We start from the raw sequence: 21,371 nt of genomic DNA, 5'->3' as shown, positions 1-21,371 counted from the left end.
TGGCCAATGGTATTTAAAAAGTTTTTAAGGATCTGAGCTATAGAACAGACCTAGATGGAAGTTCTAGGACAGTGGTGGCGAACCTATGGCACGCGTGCCAGAGGCGGCACTCAGAGCCCTCTCTGTGGGCACGCGCGCCATGCCCCGGAGATGGCAACCGTCCCTCTTCAACCAGCTGCCCGCTAACTTGCCGAGGCCCCACATGGCCGGATGCATCCCAGCACCATGCGCTCGCTGGCCTGTGTGTGCAGGGGCCGATGGCGTCAGGCAGCAGCCGCCCTGGCCCCTGCCTCACCTTGCCCTGTGACAGTGGCACCCCCGCAGGACTAGCCTCCTGCCCACCGCCCCACCTGCCAGAGACCCCCTGGATCTCCCCCAACCCTGCCTGGCCCCTACAGGCATCCCTCCGCACGAGCACCATCGAGGTGATCACGCCCATCTTGGCCACACCCACCCAATCTGCCATGAATACCACAGCCACGCCCATGCAGTGGGCCACGCCCAACTGGCACCCGGCGATAAAATAAGTGGGTTTTGGGTTGCAGTTTAGGCACTCGGTCTCTAAAAGGTTCGCCATCATTGTTCTAGGACATTCAGAGCTCTCAACCCGGGGCCTATTTCCAAAGAATATGAAAGCTCTTCTCGGTTTTGAAATGACACAACATGACTTGAGCAGAAGGGACTGAGAGAAAGAAGCCCTTCTCCGACCAAGCATGCCATCTTAAGGGTGCCAAATTCCCTGCCTCAGAAGACCAGGAGCTTTTGGGGAAAGTTTTGTCTGCTGAGATTCTGGAAAAAAACGCTCAAGGACTGCCTGCCTAGCAAACTCCCGTTATTGGTCCCCCAACCCTGAAAGGTGCTTGATAGAAGGCCGGGCGGGATACTAGAACGCAAGATGTCTGCACTGAAGGACAAGAGCTGAAGAGAGGCAACCACTGTCCGGCTGTTCCAGAAGGATGGAGCCAGGATCTTCCTTCCAGATCATGACACGGCTTAACTCTTACCTGCTTCCTTGACTGAAAGACTTAGGCATCCTAGAAGAACCTGCAGCAAAGCCCCAAGCTTTGCCCCCAAGTAAAGCTCCAATGTAAATCTCAAGACGGCCCTGAATCCAGTTAAGGCTCGTCCTTCTTAGGGGAGCCCCTGTCCCGATCCATCTCCTGGCTTGGGGAAGGGGCCTTCCCCAGCACCCCACATCAAATGGGGATTCTACCTCTCTCCAGGTTCTTTTGAAGGACACGGGGGGGAAGGGAGAGAAAAGAAACTGGAAGGCAGCTATCCTGACTATACTATACAGCAAAGCAATTCACTAGCTGGTCCTGGAGGAAGGTGGCATGAAAAAGCGAAGAGGATCTGAGAAGCGAGGACGAAGAGAGTCTGAGCAGGCTCAGAAACAGATCAGAAAGTCATCTCACACACGAACCACGGGGAGCCTCAGCTCAGTCTGCCTGCACTAAAGAGCCCCCCCCCCGGGGGATTAGACAAAAATCTATCCCAGCCCCCTACGAAGGAACCGAAATATGAGCCTGGGATTTTATGTGGGGAAGCCAGAAAGCTACAGCCTCGGCCTTGGGGACTTGACGGAGAGAAGCACTCCCAAGGCAGAAAGAGAGGACTGTGAAAGTAGGGTTGTGCTCAACCCAAAGGCTCGGGGTTCAAGGCCGTGTCTCCCAATTTATTACCGCTACGACTGACAGGCCCTTCCTTTCCAGGGACCGAGGGGCTCCTAGTGTCGTCGGCACAGCAAGGCAATCGCACCCCAAGAGAGACACACCGGTGTCCCCCTTGCTCTAACCAACCTGTTGCACAACTGCTCTACTCAGTGGCAGTTAAGGGGTGGCGCTAGGAGCCCTTTCTACTGTGTGAAGCACCTGCTGCTGAGACCTGGAAATCACCAGACTTGGCCAGAGTCATGTAGCCACGTGTTCCTTATGCGAAGGAGCACAGAGACGCCTCGGAAAAAGAGCCGAGAGCACGACTGTGAAAGGCCCCTTCCGCAGGGATACAGTTCTTTGTCTTTCCTAAGGAGGTCACTGTACATCTGATCGTATGTCGTTTTGAAATCGTAAACGTTGGGCTTGTCTGGGGCGGGTCCCGGCAGCTTCACGTGAGTCCCGGTGCCAAAGGATCGGACGCTGAAACCACGTTTGCTGGAAAACAGAAAGGGGAGGGGGGGGAGAGATCGCCATTAGTTGGGATTGGGCTGATGGACACCACATTGGACAACTCACAACCCGAATTCCACAACTCGCGGATTGTGTTGCTTTATAATCCCGACGGTTATCTACTTGTCCTTTAACTTACATTAAGGGGGAACTTTGACGACAGCTATCGGACACCACTTAAGGTCACAACAAGATAAAATACGGAAAGTCAAGATCTTGGTTCGTTCTCAAAACAGGAGCATTTGCCCCACCTCCCCTGCTGTTCGCTGCAAACTTTAGGCATGTAATTCTTAAAAACAAAAGAAATAAAAACATATCCTCTGGGTCTCAACACACAGATTATCTACGGTTAGCTGTTGCTGCTTGACCCAGCGCGGACGAGATGAAGCAACCTGGCCAGAGGTAAATATTTCCTCCGTTCCACGGGTTCACTCAAAGGATTTCCTTCTAGGTTTGTTCTAAGAACACTGCAAATCCACAGCCCCCACCGGTCCAGCGGCAGATTGATTCTCTATTTTCGTTCGGCATCTGAACAGCTTTTTTTTGTTCATTTCATTCCCTTTGCTTGCCTCTATTCAGAACCACGGGAAAAGCAAGGGATGGAACCGAAAGGAACTGGAGCATCAGCCAGCAAATCGGCAGAGTCATTGGGCAGGAGAGCGTGAGAGCGCGTTCTTTGTTTGTGGCTGGCTCTGTCGTCTCCTAAGGCGCTCCCCCGCTCCCCAGGAGCCGGAAGCGGGCTCTTTGGAACGGCATTAATGAATCTCGGCGGGACCCAAAAAAGCATCAGTTGCGTAGTAAACGCTAACCAAACGGTGTGGCTGGCTGGCGAGCTTTCGACACAAATGAGGCAGCTCTGTCCAATGGCAAGGAGAAAGCGTAACCCAGACCTCAGGGCTGGCTGTACACAGGAAAGCAATTTTCAACTCTTCTTCAGTGTCTTTTGAGGCCACTTTTAGAACAATCGGCTCGGATTGCAGCCTGGCTGATCTAAATGCTGGTTTCTCCCCCCTCCCCCAACTCAAAAAACCCAAGACCTCGTTCCCCAACCGAGTGTCCTTCAGCTAGGCTGGGAATAAGTTCCCAATATTGTCACTCCCAGCAGTTCTGCCTATAGAGTGCACCTTTCTTACAAGTGCTTGGCCTACTGTTCCTGGCGTCAAAGAGATTGCCCCCCCCCCCCAAAAAAGCTTTCAAATTTGCCCTTCCATCCCTCCACGTCCCCCCTCCTCCACTCTCAATGTCAGCTACCAGCTTCCAATAAGACACCTGAGCTGCAACTGTAAGGATAATCCTGCTTTGCCGTACAGATGCTGATTAGCTGAAGCCATAATGTAGCTTGCTTTGGGCTTGGTGCATTCATTAAACTGCAGGCAAGCCTGACATCATGGCTCCTTTAACAAATGACAGGTTTAAAAAATCACGGCTGCATGTGTATTTGCAGTGGTGTGTCTAGCATGCTCAACACTGCAGAAGAGGGCTAGCCTACTTAGATTGTCCACTGGCCACGGTTACGTTTTGATGGGTGTTTTGCTTGGTCCTTGCGTTCTCTAATTAAATTTATAAAGCTACTTCCTAGTTTTGGTATGCTCAGGAGCTCCTCAGCTGTTGTGACTCCTGAGAAAAGACCAAAGAAATGTGAATTGTACGAGAGAAGTGTTTTCTTCTCTTCGCTCTGTAAAAGAACCTCTAATTTAAATAAAGCTTACACGTTCCTGTTCACCCAGGCAGCAAATCTCTGTCCATGTTAATATGTTGACTAACAGCTGCCTCCAGTCAAATGTATTCATTTAGTGGGATGACCTCCCTTCACTTAAAAAGTTGGACAATTTTTAAGCCTAATTAACCATCAGCAGACGGGCTTTCAGCAACAGAATGGAACATTTTAGTCAAGCAAGTCTAACTCTGCTCAAGGCAGGAATAAACTTTTTTCCTACCTGGGGGCCTGCTAGCCTTATTTGGACTGCATTGCTTAAAACAAACTCTAGATGGTGGGAAAGAGTTCGGTTTGTGTAGCTCTTTGCTGCCACCTGGTGACTGTCTTGAGTTCTGCAGGCCAAGTATAAAAACACCCTTTAATTACCCACTTAACAAAAGGCTGTTTGAAGGTGTCTGAACTGAGTAACATACTCACCTAAGAAGTGCCAAGGTATCAACCATTCAAAGCCAACTTGGCTCCAGAATTGCCTTCTCATCCACAAGGCCCTCATACCCAGAGTTTAGTAATCCAGTTAACCCAACCGTCTGCACTCATATAATACAGCAAAGAAGAAACTAACTAGCTACCGGCAGTTTATGATCATAGTTCCATTTCTACATTTGTGATCGTCTCAAGGAGCTCTGGATAAATATAGCACGCAAATTGCAAGCACATGCTATAAATAAAGCTCCGTGACCTGCTTGCTAAGATTTTTTACATTTCACAACAAAACAAATACAAACTATAAATGAATACAACTCCCATAGCTCGTTTTTATTAAAAAATAAAAATAAAAATAAACAAGTGGACCTAGTCTCTTCTTTGAAGTTTGCTTTGAGCCATACTCAAGATTTCCATCCTACACAACACAAGCAGCAAAACAAAGGTGAATAAAGTAATGCACAACGGAGATTAGTTCCAGTAATCTCAATGGGTCTACCCAGACTGTATCAGGATCTGAGCTGCTGCTGCTGTGGACAATCAGCGTTGGTTAGTCTGGGGCGGTATAAAAGAAATACTATAAAAAAAGAGGTGCATTATTGGTTTTGGTACCATTTCACCCACCCACAACCCATATTCTTGCAATATAGGACAACGGACATTTGAGAAAATCACGTAGGCGGCACTGCGGACACAGCTGCGGCCTCTTTTCATGGGAGATGCCAGAACCCCCAAGTTGTAACATGCTACAAAGACTGCAGCACCTGCCCCGACCCACTGTCAAAGCAACAGCCCCTCTTGACAACCTGCCCATTACATCAGGAGAACTTTTGTAATCTCAGCACGCTGTTAATATAGGATATTATTGCTTTGACATCTACGTTGGATGGAAACGTTCTCAAGCACGGACGTGCAATCAGTCTTACAGAACGCTTTTTTAAATAGAGAATTTATTAATAAAATTTACATAGCTCCCCGTCTCACCAAAGAGGAAGGCGAAGGAAGAAGGCTGGGCTTCGGAACTTAAAACAGAGGCCAGAGAAAAGATCGTGCCAACTTCAGAAGCGCGGGCATTGGCTTTCTGGGCAAAGCTCTAAGAACCATTTCTGTCCTGTCCTGCTCAGCCCTGCCTCAAAAGGTTTTCTGGATGCCCCTGCCCGCCCCAGTAATTTGGAAAACGAATAGCTCTTGCACTGTGCTTCTTTCATTAGCTTAGGTTGGAAGGAAAACAGGGAAAGGAACAGGGAAGGAAGAGGAAAGAAGCCCTGTGAGACAACAGCATACCTTGTGCAGGGTCACACTGATGCTGCCTTGGGCATCCAAGCAAGATCTCAATGAGAGGGAAGGCTGCCTGAACAGAAGCTTGCAAAAACACTCATTCAATGGAATGATCATATGTACATTTCAGCCAAACATCAAGACTTCAGCGACTCTTTTGGCCACGTCAGCTGGAAATTTTGAGCCACAAGGCATCCAGACTGGGGAAGGGGCAAGTGACCTCAGCACCACCGAAATTAACCTCGCCCAATCGGGATGTAAATATTTATTTATACCGCCCCCATTTCCTTGGGCATCAAATCAATTCCCCCAGTTTTCACCTGTTGTCTGCCTGGTCTCCCATTTATCTCCCCACCCTGAGGACAGGGCTCGGGTCTACGTTATGAACAGGGCTGAACAATTTTAAAATGGCTGAAATGGCTTAAGAGGTATTTCTCCCCAAAGCTGAATTTTGATATATAAAGTATATTGCCCAGTGGCAAGCCCCGCCCGCCCCCATGAGTGGATAAGGACTAATTCAAAGTTTCTGATTTCTATCATAATCTCCAGATTCCCTTAAAAGACCATATTGCTGTTTTGTCTTTTTTCAGGTCAATCAACAGTTCTGAGAAGAGGCATCAGATCGACTGCACTGTTTCCTCAAATAATTTTTAGCTTTTTTTTTTCCTTTTTTTGCAGGGAGAAAAGGGGCCCCATTTTCATTTACTGCAAAGTGGAGATAATCAGCCCCAAGGAGAAATGCCCCTATCATTTAGAGGTGAATTCCCTAAGGCAGCTCTGAGTGAAGTTACACAGCATTGTAGCCAATGCAAGGGAGCGTCTAATTTAGTACTCCATTCACAAGAAGAATTTAATTCAAGGCCACATTTGTGGCACTGCCCAGCTACTTCTCCCTAAGAGGGCATTTTCAAATCCTGGAGGAGGACAACACGGTACGTATGGGTGTTAAATGATACTAACACCTCTGTGCCTGGTTTGTGCGTTACACAAAGCCACTGTTTAATCACAATTGTTCCACAGAATAAAACATAACTTGCTTGGGGTCACGCAACAACAACAACTTTATTGTCACTTTGAATGTACACCAATTGGCATGCATCAAAATGAAAGCATAAACTAGAGTTTCAGAATCCTGGCTGGGTTCAGCCAACATGTGAAGCCAAGCCAGGCTTAGGGGGGCAGTAGGCAGTGGGTTCTTTGGGCCGTTGGGATTCTTCCTGTAGGCCCAAGACTGAGTCTGAAGAATTTATTTATTAAATTTGTAAGCCATCCAGAGTCACTGAGAGTGAGTGGGCAGCCATATAAAATCAATTTATTTACTTGCCGCCCATCTTGGTGTCCTGAAATCTTGGACAGCAGCTTGTTGTTCCCAGTTATTTAAAAAAAAACAACCATTCAGAGCAGAGCCCATTCCTTTTGGCTATCCCATCAGGAGAATAAACTGAAATCTTAAACCGCTGAGAAGGAAACACTTTTCTATGCCCGAGTGCCAAATAGTGTTTTTAGCCCTTTTCACCCTTCATTTTCCCCCTTGTTTGAAGCATGCAGGAAATTAAGCCTTTTCTGTTAAAATTGGGGTTTTTTTTCCCATGAAGGAACCTGTTTTCTTTTTACTCAAAGCAAGGATCAGCAAGAGAAACCAGTTCTCAAGAAATTCCACCATTTGTCTTCCACACACCCCAAACACAATGCGCTCTTGTTCCATCAACTGAGAATTCCAGCGAGAACATTTTGTCTCATTCCGAATGCAAATGACAGGGCTAATTTTAGGAAGTGAGTCAGGCTCCAGATGGACAGCTGCTTCGACAACTGAAACACTCGGCACTTTAAGCTTGTTCAATTGTGCTTCGTCTCTGGCCGGCTGTTAGGTTATAAGCCTGTTAGGTTATAAGCCGTCACGGGTGAGAGAAGAGGGTGGCGGCCTTTAATCTTTGGATACCAGAGATCCAGGGTTCACAGCTTTGACACAACAAAGGGTGCTTGTGTGAAGCAACAAAAGGTTTCCCCATGAAAGGGACAAATGGGGAGCTGCTTTTGGAGGTCACAGACAAAATGATCTGCAGACCGTCTACTCAACCGAGTCATTTCAAGGTCATCGTGCAAGACACGCATCCTATACTGGACAATGTCAAATCAACGCTGACGTCTGAGCACTGTAGTCCCTGACCCATCTCAAGGAGCTCCTGGTTGGAGAAAGCTGGCTTGAGACAGGAGTCTACTTGCCACATCTTAGCTACCGCACCGACCCTGGTTAAGAAAGCTTAACTACAACCTAACACCCATGGAAACTTTTGCTGCCAGTGGAAAACAACAGGCATCTGTTGGGGTTATGACGCTTTCTGCCAAAGTCCCTGCATTGTAAGGTGGGCAGAATCAGTTCATGAAGTCGAGTGCTGAACTCATGAAAAGAAGAATCGAGCAGATAGCTCTCCTTTGGGGTTTTCTGTACAGCCGGAAGAGCTGGTGGGCAGGCAGACTGGAGGCAGCCGACACTGAAATCAAGCCAAGGAGAGCGTTAGCGATTTCCAGATTGTGAGCTCTGGATGGGTCGTGGAAGCCTGCCAGTTTGCCTTCTGGTGGATGGGCCATTTTGCGAAAGCGCCAACAACGTAAAACCCGAAATACGATCACTATCCCACTATCCCGGCCATCTAAACCTTTCCCTCGATTATGCAGGGTCCGCTACTTAAGATAGGGAAAGCGAACCACGGATTTGCCAACGTTGACTCTGCAGCGCTGGCAGCCAAGTGAGTATTATAAGACGGCGTTCTGGGCTCGGCATGGGACGTATCAGACTGGCATCCTTGAGAAACAGCATTAAGCCTTTGGGCTGAGCAAACCCCTTCAAATGTTCTTACTAGCCTCCTAATAAGAGAGAACTGTGTTTTCAAGTTCTACGTATACAGCGGGGGAGACGGCTGCTGTTTCCTGGCATGTTGATAAGGTTGGGGGGTGGGGTGGAGAGAAACACAGCCAAAAAAACCACACTGATGGGAACAAGGAATTGCAAACTCTATCCTAACTCAACAGGCAAGAAATAACGGGATCGCCGCCAATGATGGAGAAGAAGGTACAGGCCTCTAAAATTCAAAATCTCTTCTATTGGGGGGATGTTTGGAGAATAAACTGCTGGGACGTCTAAAGCAGAGAACGGCAATTCACAATTGCTAAACCATGGTTTTCATCCACAATACAGGCAGTCCTCGACTTACCCCTTTTCATTTAGTGATCCTTCCAAGTTTCAAAGTGACTTAGGACCTTTCTTCGCCCGCCTGTTGGGAGCATCCCCAGGGTCACGTGATCAAAACCCCAGGCGCTTGGCAACCAGTTCGTATTTATGACGGCTGCAGTGTCCCTGGGATCATGCGATCCCCTTTTGTGACCTTCTGACAAGCAAAGTCAATGGCTCCCTTAACAACCCATGTGACTAATTTAACAACTGCAATGAGTCACTTGCTCCATTTTGGCCTCGATCGTGGTCATAAGTCGAGGACTACCTGTGGACAATCACTTGAATTTAACAGCTGGAAGTCAAAGACAGATACAATCCATGCTAATATCCCCCACCTTATAGACATGAAGCTTCCCACTGGACTGCTTAAATGTGAATTGCTTAATAATTGCTTGACAAATAAAGTCACATGGTTTGACTTAATGAGTCACGGTAAGTTTCACAAATCTACACTGGCTGAAGAGGTCAAACATATCACCCACAACCCTGTAACTCCCTTGAAACCGACAAGCTGTATTTTGGCTTCCTGGGATATGTGAAATCGCTTTCTCAACCCAGCCAACTTCATGGATAATATTTTGAAGGGGGGGGGGAAAAGGGAGCAGTTATATTCCCTGGCTGGAGGCACTGGAGAAAAAGCAGGACTTAAGGATAATAAACACAAGGGATCATAAGCAAGCTCTGGCTAGACCACAACAGTGGGATCATGCAAGTTTATACCCACCCACCCCCAAACGAATTCTGCGTTGGAGCAAAACACAGAATCCCCACCTTCCTCTATCCCAACCCAGGCATCAGATGGAAAACAGGGAACTGCAATCAATAGGTGGACTAGACTGGCTTGAGCTATTTATAAGTCAGCATTATTCTCCTTCCCCAGATGACCATATTACTCATTAATATAGTAGGCCTTGCTTGGAATGCTGCTTGTTCAGTCAGTAAAGTAGAAGGAAGTAACCTGCAGATCAGATGCTACTGGACTACAAATTCCTCACCATTAAGCTACACTCCCTAGTAAAGAGTTTGAGGACATCTGCCATACCTCAGGTCCTGATCCTTGCAATAAAGCAACAATCCGTAGTAAATTTAGCTAGGAAAAAAAACCACACGTGCAAATTTCAAGCCTCCTTTTATTGAAAACGTTGTAGGAACGTGATGTCCTTCTCTGTAGGTTGCAGCTAGGAAACAGTGTACCTTCCCTAAAACCCGTGATGTACGAATAACCAGAATAACCTATGAAGACTCTTATTTTTCTGTGAAAATACAATCTGGTGAGTAGGCATGTTTAATTTCCAAATTTCTGGGCATTTGAAATCCAGCCTCTGCAGCTTCCAGAATTCTCTTTAGAAATGCATTTCAAGTGTTTCGTGTGTTTTTAATCAGACTCATGCCAGAAACCGGATTAACAATTAACAAGTTCAACATGCCTGCAAAACCCGTTGAGTTACACAAGTGTCATCTATTCATAAACACGTGTATTACAGGTTGTCCTTGACTTACAACCACAATTGAGCATATTTTTAGCGCTGAGACATTTGTTAAGTTAGTTTAGAAAGCCTTTTTTCCCACAATTGTTAAGTTAGTAACACCACTGTCAGAAAGTCACAAAAGGGGATCACATGACGCCGGGCCACACTTTGCAACAGTCGTAAATATGAGCCAGTTGCCAAGCATCTGAATTTTGATCACATGACCATGGGGATGCTTCAACGGTCACAAGTGTGAAAAATGGTCATAAGTTACTTTTTTCCGAGCCATTGTAACTTCAAATGGTCACTGAATGAACTGTTGTAAGTTGAGGACTACCTGTATTGGTGTTTTCCAATATAACTATGTATACATTTGCTTATATTTTGAGTTTCAAAGCCTGGTTTAATCAAGAGATTTTCCCCTCAGTTTGTAATAAAAAGGAGCCTCCATTGGGGTGACTGAAATACAGTTGCAACGCACTAAAAAAAAAAAGTGACTTATGACCACTTTCCACACTGGTGACCATTGCAGCATCTCCACGGTCATGTGATCAAAATTCAGGCGCCTGGACACCGACTCGCATTTATGACCGTTGCAGTCCTTTGATTCCACTTCTGCGACCTTCCGACAAGCAAAGTCAACCGGGAAGCCAAGTTCACTTAGCAACCGTGTGACACTTAACAACTGTGGAAAGATCGTAAAATGGAGTAAGACTCACGTAACAAAGGTCTCACTTAGGAATTTTGGGCTTAACCGTGGTCGTTAAGCCGAGGACTAATTTATCTTCCGTTTTGTCCACTAGGCCAGAAATGAGGCAGATGGAGGTTTTTTTGTGTGAGCTGTTGAACTGAGGTCTGTGTCAGCAATATTGTTAAACCTTTGCAAGGACGGACGGAGACTCTCTAGGCACAAAAACTGGATTCAGCTGCTTGTGACTAATGCCAAGAAGCCCAACTTCCTGGCAAGGGAATTCGCTAGGCAAATATCGCTGGGCAAACAGTTGTCAGCTAATAATGATTAACAAGCAGGCAGGGACAATCTGCCTTTTCTTGAGCCAAACAGCCACTGGCACCAGTTTCAATTTAAGGCCCCACCCAGAAACAGAGTTAATGACTGCACTGAATGGTGGGAACCACTAAAGGCAACCAATCATCAGCCCTGCAGCTAAGGAAGGAGCAATCCAGAGAGGAAATATTCCAGGATGAAACAAGGGATGAATCAAATAAATCATTTTTCTCGAGATAGGATAGTGCGTGGCTGCCTCGGGAATTCTGGGAGTTGAAGTCCACAAGTCATAAAAGAGTCAAGGTTCCCCACCCCTGGGATAGTGGCTTCTTATAGAGAATAAACACCAGGAACCTAATTCCACCCCTTGGACTTTGATACAAGCATCTGAGGGAAATCTCTTTTATCTTCTGTCTCTAATTCCTCTTGGTCTGTCATTCCAAAAGGACTTGTGGGAGACTAAAATGATGACGCATCCGGCCTGTGGGCCGGCAGTTTGACACCCCTGCTGTAGTCCAACACATCTGGAAAGGGAAATGTTTGAAAGGGGCTAATGCTGATGTCTGTTCTTTCATTGTATCTTTCCGTAATAAGCGGCAAACCCATTACTTTGTATGTACTTTCAAAAATACACACCAGGTTTTCCCATACAACAGGTCTTCAAAGTCACAGAGCAGGTAGACTTGGTGTCTGAATCGTAGGTTTCCTAACCTACAATCCACTGCGTGCCACTCAGTTATGATCACGTATCAAAGCAACTTAATGAAGCAAATATAAAAAAGAATCCCAAATGGGAGTAATAGCAAAGGAACATGCCTCCGATGATTTCCAGAAACAAAAACCTCAGCCACTCCCTGCTGGGAGCTACTTACTCCCTGCCACCTCCCTTATTAGTGCTGGCTAGGAAGTCCGGCACACGTACATTCCACGTGATTTGTTTCTGCTGGCATTTCTTCAAAAATATAATTGCACCTCATACCACCTACAGCTATTTTACCGGCAGCCTCACTGTAAATTTGCAGTGAGAAATCGGCCCCCGGGCGCCTTTACTTATGCGTATACCCAGAAGTTCTGGTAGAACGCGCCATTTGGGAGCCGATTTTGCTGACTGTAATGCTGCACTTGCAGAGGAGAAAAAGGAAGATTAAACAAAAGAGCAAGAATCAGGTTAGATCCTGGGTTCAAGGGCTCTCCTAGGCTGGCACCCAAATACTCAACGAACCAGTTGCCAAATTATGTAACGTCGATCAATTCACATGGTTGTTTGTTTTCGTGATTCATGTACGAGAGACGCCAAGCTTTACGCCCTGAGCTCATGAAACTGCAAAACAATCTGTTCGGTATAAAATCCGGCTTTGGGAAGCTCAGGCACAATACTACCTCTCCTAAAACAGGAAAAGCTGAGTGGTCTGAAAATTATCACCTGTTGGTCTTCTTCCCACTGTCCTAACTTAGAAGGATACCATGAGAAGTTTGGAAAACAAGTGATTGCCTTTGCTAAAGCAATTGTGTTTAGCTTTCTAGTAAGTTAGTAAGAACTATTGGCAGTTCACGACTTATGACCATAATTGAATTCAAAACCTCCGTTGCTAAGTGAGATATTTGTTAGGCGAGTCTTGCCCCATTTTAGAGCCTTTCTTGCCACACAGTCGTTAACTGAATCACTGCAGTTGTTAAGTGAGTGACACAGTTGTTAAGTGAATGTGGCTTCCCCATTGACTTTGCTTGTCAGAAGGTTGAAAAAGGTGAGCGCTTGATCCCGGGACAGGGCAACTGTCATAAGTACAAGCCAGTTGCCAAGCGCCTGAATTTTGATCACAGGACCATGGGGATGCTTCAACGGTCGTAAGTGTGAAAAATGGTCACGAGTCGCTTTTTTCCAGTGCCCTTGTAAATTCGAACCGTCACTAAACAGACTGTTGTAAATTGGGGAATATTTGTACTCCATTCCATTTCTCCCACCCTTCCTTTTTCCTCTTCCAACTAAAGCCAACATTGCATTCACCTGCCCAATCCTTGCTGATGTCAACAGAAGAGAATATTTGTAACTTGGGGTTGAACTGTGGAGCCCGTGGTGCTGAGCTTGGCTGTTTGCTTGCAAATATTTCATGATGTTATGTAGTCGGGTAGGTAACATCCAAATATCCAAGCAAATAACCAGCATCCAGGACTCTGCAGTCTTTGCTGAGTTAGGGAAATGCCACCCTTGAGCATTCCCCCCCCCAAAAAAAAATAAAATTGAATGCTTTGGAATTTCAGAGTCTGAAGTGCTTGCCACCCCCACCTCTTACTTCTCAGTGACTCAGTTTAAATTGTGGTTAGCGTATATTTGAAGCTGTCCTGTAAAGGGAAGGGTGCACAGGAAGCTCTGAATAACACTAAAGCAAACAAAATCTGTGAAACGTTATTGAGCAACTGTGTCAGAAGGCAGGCTGAGAACAGAGAACACGCTGACCTAGATATGAATCTAAAGAAGAAAAAAACTACAAATTCTATGAAGGAAGTGGTATTAAAATTACAACAGTGTGCCTTTTCCTTTAAGTCAGTATTGACATGGTGGAGCTGGGGTGGGGGTGGAAGACTGAAAGAAACCTGGCAACATGTAGCAACAGATCTAGAAGTGTGGAATTCAGGAATGACAGGGGTAAAAGAAGTTGTGGTAACCCCTAGACATTTGTGGGTGATCCCAGAAACCAAAGCACAGTCAGATCAGGTTATTATTTGGAGCGGAGGCCACCAGGAAATGTAAGGCAGGAAATCAAAAACATCTTGGGAGGGGGGGCAGTAATTTCTACACATGGATGATGTGCCTGTGTAACCACCACAACTTAAATTCAAATCCAGGGAGTCTTACCTTTTGTCCAATCCAGGCAGCAGCATTTAAACTAACTTCGCAAATAGCCAAGTGGGGTCAGCCCCCCCCCCGAACGGATTATTAATTCAAAGTCTTAACTTGGGGAATTAAACACACCACAGAAAGAAATAACAGCAAGCTGTCTCTGTACGGTTGCCATAAAGCAGTATAAGCAGGACCTAACAGGCCCCAGGAGTTGAGCTTGCCTTGATGTTATCCCCACTTCCTGTTTGGTGTTGGAGTTAGGGCATTTCCCTAATCCAAAGGCCAAACAGGAAATGGAGAGAACGGAGATTTTAATCAAAAGCATCTAAGATGTACCAAGGGGCAAAAAAGTTGTGGAGTGAGTGCATTAAAAAAAAGAAAGAATCTTAATCTATCCAGAGGCAGCCTCAATACATACCTAAAGAATGACTTCAAGGCAAGGATTCTCTTCTAGCCTGGCTACCTGACAGGGTTGTTGTGGGGCAAATAGGAGGAGGGGTCATCTATGTAGGCCACCATTAGCTCCTAAAGCAAGAGGAGTAGAATTCTAATAATTTATTAGAACTCTACTCCTATTGCTTTAATAAATATAATTTATTAGAACTCTACTCCTATTGCTTTAATAAATATAATTTATTAGAACTCTACTCCTATTGCTTTAATAAATATAATTTATTAGAATTTTACTCCTATTGCTTTAATAAATATAATTTATTAGAATTCTTCTCCTATTGCTTTAATAAATATAATTTATTAGAACTCTTCTCCTATTGCTTTAATAAATATAATTTATTAGAACTCTTCTCCTATTGCTTTAATAAATAATTTATTAGAACTTTACTCCTATTGCTTTAATAAATATAATTTATTAGAATTTTACTCCTATTGCTTTAATAAATATAATTTATTAGAATTCTTCTCCTATTGCTTTAATAAATATAATTTATTAGAATTTTACTCCTATTGCTTTAATAAATATAATTTATTAGAACTCTACTCCTATTGCTTTAATAAATATAATTTATTAGAACTCTACTATTGCTTTAATAAACGTAGTTTATTAGAACTTTACTCCTATTGCTTTAATAAATATAATTACTAAATATAATTTACTGGAATTCTGCTCCTATTGCTTTAATAAATATAATTAAGAATTCTAATAAATACATAATTCTAATAAATGCATAATTCTAATGAATAATCAAAACCACGCAGGCTACCAGGCCGGGGGAAGGGCTCAACACCCCCATTGCTGGCTGCGTTTTTTTATATCTATAAACCCAGTAGAGAAAGTCCTCTTCCTGCCGCCCGAAGGGAGAGGAATCCCTCGTCCACGGTTTAAATGGCGTCATGTTTTGTGGAGGAACCGGTGACGACGATCAGGGCCTCTCCCTGCCCGAATCTCCCCCCCCCCGCTTCAAACCCGGATCCCTTTGCCCTGAGGGAAGGAGGGCCGTGTGGTGGTCGGAGGGTGGCAGGCGAGCGGGGCCTCGTGGCGTTACCTGAGGATATTGTGGGCCTCCATGCTGCGGTTTTGGTTACTGGAGCAAACCACAGCCACCCGGAGCGGCGACGAGGGCATGGCTGGCTGGCGGGGCGCTCCCCCCGGCAAGACAGAGAGAAAATAGGGGCTGGGGAGGGGTGGGGGCCGGCGAAGGGCCCGCGGCGACGCTTCCGACGGCGGCGGGGACGACGCTGCGGCTCCTCCCGGCGACGGCGGCGACGGCTTCCTCCTTCTCCCTCTCCCACACAAACAAAATGGCGGCCGCGCAGAGCGGAAAAGGCGGGACCTGGCGACGTGTCGGGCCTTTCCGCCGTCCTTTCACTTCCGCCGTCCGGCCTGCCAAATCATAGAAGGGGAGGGCAAGAACGGCTGTCCAACCTCCCCCTCTTGTTTTATTATAGTTCCGTAAGATCCGGTTTTTGGTTTTGGTTGTTGTTGTTTTTTGTCCTCCCAGCCTGGTCTGTGAGGAGAAACGGGATTATGGGGGGACAACTCCCACAACTCGCGTTTCTAGAGTATTATGGAAGCCGTTTCCGGCGCTCCATAGAAGGAAAGGGCCTGAAGGCGGGGGAAACAGCGCCGCCCTAGCGGCCCTGGAGCAGCTCTTGTACACCGCACCATGATTATCCGTTTAACCGCCGTCGCTTCGCTCAAGGCATCCTGGGATTTGTAGGCAAGCGTCGAGCGTTCGAATGCGCGAAGCGGCCTTTTCGCCGCCCGGAGGAATACATTTCCCGTGACCACTTGCGGTTACCTCAGAGAAACGCTGGAAATGGAGTCCTGAAGAGCGGGTAGAAGATTCCTGACAGACTTTCGTTTCAAACAGTGCCTTCCAGAGGACTGGGACTACACCTCCCATGCTTGGCTAGGTATTCCCAGAGTTATGGTCTCCCCTCTTTTGGAGGATAGGTCAACTCTGAAGCTGAGTTCCCAGGACAGGCTGCATTCACACAAGACGCTTATCCTAGTCGTGAAATGAACCCCCTTCTCTACTTTTCTACAGTTAAGTGGCCTGTCAGCTAACCTAAATTTATATTGGTACATCATGTTCAACCATAAAAAAAGACTCAAATTCAGGCTTAACCAATAGTAGCATATTGTGTGAATGCCATTGTTAAGCGTTAATATTGAATATCTTGTTTCTACACACCATCTCTAACCTGCTAACTAACCAAGCCCACTTGAGCTTAGTTGTGTGGTGTGGACCTTCATGGTTAGTTTAGGGACTGGCTTGAGCAAACTATGTTTTAAACCTGGACCATATAGAAAAATAGGTTTCTTTCCCAAACTTTTCCAGCAACATAATTCCAAGATTTGCTAAAATGTAAGCCCAAGCATCCTTAGAAAACAAACCAGAGAGATTTTAACTGCAGTGCCTGTAATATAGCTTTACCAACCCTTCAAATATAAAATCCTCTACTTGGAAAATTTCAAAAGCTAAAAAAAAAAAAAAGTTTTAAAAATATCAGGGTTAAGAAAACATTAAATTGCCCTTCTCCTTTTCTGTCTTATGAAGTTTGACTTTCCTCTCAGTAGGAAAAAAAAATAGAAAAACTGGGAGAAGCCTGAAAAAAATTCTCCTACCCTGGACCCCTTTCTCAAGTAATAAATAAAAGCTACCCCTCTTCTCAAACAAGGCTAAACAGATGTAAATAATCCAAATATGAAGACCTTGTCCAAAACCAAGAGACATGTTGCTCAACTGACTGTCCTTTGTGCATTTTTAATCGTTTTATAGTCTCCCCAATCAGCTTTTAAAAATTTTGCTTTGGATTCCATAAACACTTCCTACATTTTCATCAGCAGAATTTAACCTCCCGGCTTCCTAAAAACACTTCCGGTGAATCCCAGCCACCCCAAATTCTTTGTAGTCTTCCTGGGTAAACCACATTGGTTGAAAAGATACCAAGTTACTAATAATAGATGCGCCCACCCAAGCCGCGCTGGACCTTTCCGGAGGTGTTATGATTCGTATGGGAACCCCGTTTGGGACGTGGTGCTCGATCTCTTTAAAGATTCTTTCGTCCAAGCCCCAGAAAAGAGAAGACCCCCCTGAGAGGACCACATTCCCGTATAAGGGAGCCCAAATGTCCTTGTCACACTTCCGGATGCTCCTGACGATCATGGTATGGATGCCTGGTGCCTCAACACCGATGGTCTTGGGCGTAAAAAGGATTTCTGGCGCTTGGCAGAGATCCAGATGGACTTTGATGGTATTTCCATCGGGGAGCTTCACAGTCTCTTCCACCTTCTTCTGAGCTTCTTGTTTGGGATCCAAAGCCACGTAGCAGAAATTCTCTTTGATGAGCCTCAGCACCGTTTTCCTGGCTCGGCTCACTAAAGCAGGGTTGTTCTCCAAAAGGAGATTGGCAAGGTAGTCCGTCACGTCCCTCCCTGCCACAGGGAGTCTGGATACCCCATGAGGTAAGCAGTATCCGTCATAAATTGGGACGGCATGGGTTACTCCGTCTCCGCTGTCCAGCACCAAACCGGTGGTACGAGCCGAGGTATACAAGGCTAGAGTAGCTTGGATCGCAAGGTACAAAGCCGGAACTTTAAAGCTTTCAAACATGAGCTCGGTGATTTTTTCCCGATTCTTCAGCGGATTCCTGGGGGGCTCTGAAAGAAAGGCAGGCCTTGTGCTGGGCTTCACTTTAAGTTCGTATTTGTAGATGTATCTTAGCAGCTTCTCCATATCATCCCAACAGGAAATAATCCCACGTTCAACAGGATAACTCAGCAAGGCCCCTTTCTTGGAGAGGGCTCCACCTCCAATATAAATTTCCTCCGGCCTCTCTTTGAAATGACCAACAACAGATGGGACAATGGATTTTGGTTCAGACTCACCAGAAATCCCAGCTTTGCAAGATCCGGATCCATTATCAATGATTACGGCTGGTGTTTGTAAGACTCTGACATTCAACATGGCTCTGTCATTGAAAGAGCCCCAAATACTATGATTTGGATCTGGGCTTTTTTCGGAATGTCAGTTAATGAAACATTCTCAGATATTTGACATCACAAATGGACAGATTCCGTCCCAGTTTACTCATTTAAACAGACAAGTTGCCAGACCCTTGAAGCTTTGGATCATACCTATTTTTGCCATCAGCTGGGTCATGTGATCACCTTTTATTATCTTTTGACAAGCAAAGTCAATGGGGAAGCCAGATTCACTTAACTGTGTTACTAATCTAACAATTGCAGTGATTTACTCAACAACTGTGGAAAGAAAAGTCATAGAAAATCCCAAAGATGAACAGATCCAAGAAGAGAAAGATTTTTTCTCTGCTTTAATAAATTCTGTCAGCTTGTGGTTGGCTGAACAAATGCCTCACCTTCTAAGCAACGACATCAGTGTTAGCCTAATCAAATACTGACAAAGAACTCTCATGAGTCTTTTATGAAAGGAGAATTTCTCTCTATGCAAAATCTTAGCATGAGAAAGGAAGAAGTAAACAGTCACCTATAAGATTCCATGGCCAAAAATAGATTCAAACTTAGGTTTCTCCAGTCCTGATTCGCCATCCCAACTGTTGTGGTGCTCTTTTGAGACTTCCCATCTCTAATTTCTCTGTTAGCAAATTTTGAGATCCTGACTCCGCTAGATGGCAGTCAAATGTTGCAAAGCTCGGAGCAGGGGGGAAAAAATGGAAAAGGATGAAAGAAATACAGTGGATGGTTTCCATTCAGCTAAGGTTGTCAATTGGCCAGCAAAGAAATAGTTAAAACAGATGCAAAATGCACAAATAAGTCTCTAAAAAACTTTTAATAACACTGAGGCTCACTGACAGATTCCCAACTTTGATCCCAGTAGCTTTCTTCAACCCCCCCCCCCCAAAGTTCACTAGTTAGAAAACACAAATTTCTTCTTGATTTCGTCAGGAATTATGGACAGGGCAAAGCGGAGCATGTCCCTTTGGAATGAAAAGAATTCTGGCCCATTCTGTGCTTTGTAAGATAGAAGCTAAATCTTGCAGCGTTTACCCCATACTTAAAGGTTTAATTATTAGCTTTGGGAAATATAGGTAGCTGAGGATTAAAAGATGCTCCCTCCAAGCATAAGTGTTTGATGGAGGGATTAGTTGAAGTAACTACCAGATTTTTATTGTGATGGATGTACCACAACTAGTCCATGATTGAGCCCAGAATTTATGTCGCTAAGCGAGAAAGTTAAGTTTTGTCCCATTTTACAACTATTCTTGCCCCAGTTGTTAAGTGAATCACTGCAGTGGTTAAATTAGTAACATGGTGGTTAAGTGAATCCGATATCCCCATTGACGTTGCTTGTCAGAAGGTCGCAAAAGATGCAGGGCATTGCAAATGCCATAAAATATGAACCAGTTGTTAAACATCCGAACGTAAATAAACTTTTGACTCTGTTCCATTTGCCTAAAGGAGCTGTGATTGACAGGGAAAGGGCAGGAGCAGCGGCACACACAATGATGAACAAACAGGAAGGATGTGTCAGCCTCTACCTTAAGAGAGTCTGCTTCTTAGAGGTCTGTTTTTATTTGTTGCTGAAGCAACATTTGGACTTCCTAGCCGGATTGCCGCACAGCTTGGGCACCAGAGCTATCCATGGTGCTTATTTTTCTCTTGGACCGAAGACTTTGCAACACAATCTCCGCCTTGCTTCATTTAGCCTTCCTAGCTTGACTTTGCCTTAGTGGAACCTTTAAGTTTCTGTCTAGGATGGCAACTTTAGTTAACTGAGACCTTTACCCAGAAAAGAAAAAGATAAAAGTCTTAAGACTAGTATCCATCTTCACATTAAGATTTTCAATGGGCTTTTTTTTTTAGGGTGGGGATATATTCCAGTAATGCACAAATGCCTTTCATTTTAATAAGCCACCACACCTTTAAAAAACTATGACAGTTATTAGTGTAAATCAAGATTATCTGGGGAACGGAAAAGCAAGCTATCAAGACTGCCTCCATCTGTATGTAACAATGAAGGAAGAGGTGTGTCAATTCACCAGAAGGGCTGAGCAGTGCAACAAAGTTAGCAAGCACTGCATTTTGCATAATATTTAGGATGGGTTTTTTTTGCACAAATATGCAGCTAACAAGGAAGTCCCAAATCTAAACTGAGGAATGTTTCAGAAAAATTCCCTCCCCCCCCCCACATACACACAGGGTGGGGGGAATTAAGCAGGCACACACACACACACACCCCGTTCAGCACTATTAACAAAGCTTCCCAAAGAGAGCAAAGCTGGCTTAGCCTACTTTGAAATCAAGGAAATAATAAGATCTATATCATTTTTAAAAGAGTGGAGTTTAAATCTTTCTGACCAGAGTCTAAAATTTTACACCACTACACGGGCCCGTTCTCTCCTCTGCCAACAATTCGATTCGATCTCTCCCTGTTTTCAGGTGTATTGCCTTTCCCCTAAATCCCTTCCCACTTCTCTCTTTTGTGTTTTTTTCCATTCCTTTCCTCTGCCTGAATTGGCAATTAGGACTGAGGAAAAGCGTGTGTGTGTGTGTGTGTGTGTGTGCCCTCTTTGAGGAAGCTGTCTGGTGCAGTTGCATTTCTATTCCTGCCTCACACGTGCTCATCATCCGATTTAAAAATAGACATCCATTCCCATCCTGCTTTCTATTTGTCTATATGGTGAGGAAGGTGCTTCCTTTCTCTTCCCCCATCCTGGCTTCCCCTTTTTTTAAGGGGAAAAAAACCCCTTTATTTGGAGAGAAGGGAAGGAAAGATGAGAGAGAGAAAAGTTATTTTC

The 21,371-nt window shown here is 45.1% G+C and overlaps 2 protein-coding genes across 2 annotated transcripts in view; both read right to left on the bottom strand.

Moving 5' to 3' along the window:
• The window catches only part of SSU72 (SSU72 homolog, RNA polymerase II CTD phosphatase), a 29,538-nt gene extending 13,827 nt beyond the window's left edge, over positions 1-15,711 (bottom strand). Inside the window, exons 1-2 of the mRNA XM_015816035.1 lie at positions 15,632-15,711; positions 2,007-2,150 (exon numbers count right to left, since the gene is read on the bottom strand). Of these exons, the coding sequence (XP_015671521.1) occupies positions 2,007-2,150; positions 15,632-15,711 (224 nt within the window). The remainder of the gene's footprint in view (positions 1-2,006; positions 2,151-15,631) is intronic.
• A 1,747-nt stretch (positions 15,712-17,458) lies between these two features.
• LOC107287516 (actin-related protein T2-like) lies at positions 17,459-18,559 on the bottom strand. Its single transcript, XM_029284159.1, has one exon. It carries the CDS (start codon positions 18,557-18,559, stop codon positions 17,459-17,461), a length of 1,101 nt encoding a protein of 366 aa, XP_029139992.1.
• Positions 18,560-21,371: the final 2,812 nt, after the last annotated feature.

This window comes from Protobothrops mucrosquamatus, unplaced genomic scaffold (assembly GCF_001527695.2).
Source record: "Protobothrops mucrosquamatus isolate PMUCROS unplaced genomic scaffold, P.Mucros_1.0 scaffold397, whole genome shotgun sequence".
Lineage (NCBI taxonomy): Eukaryota > Metazoa > Chordata > Lepidosauria > Squamata > Viperidae > Protobothrops > Protobothrops mucrosquamatus.
The sequence above is the reverse complement of the archived record's forward strand: the minus strand, read 5'-3'. Positions and strand labels throughout refer to the sequence as shown.

Coding starts and splice junctions, on each gene's coding strand:
- LOC107287516 (XM_029284159.1), bottom strand. CDS start 18,559: ATGTTGAATGTCAGAGTCTTACAAACACCAGCCGTAATCATTGATAAT.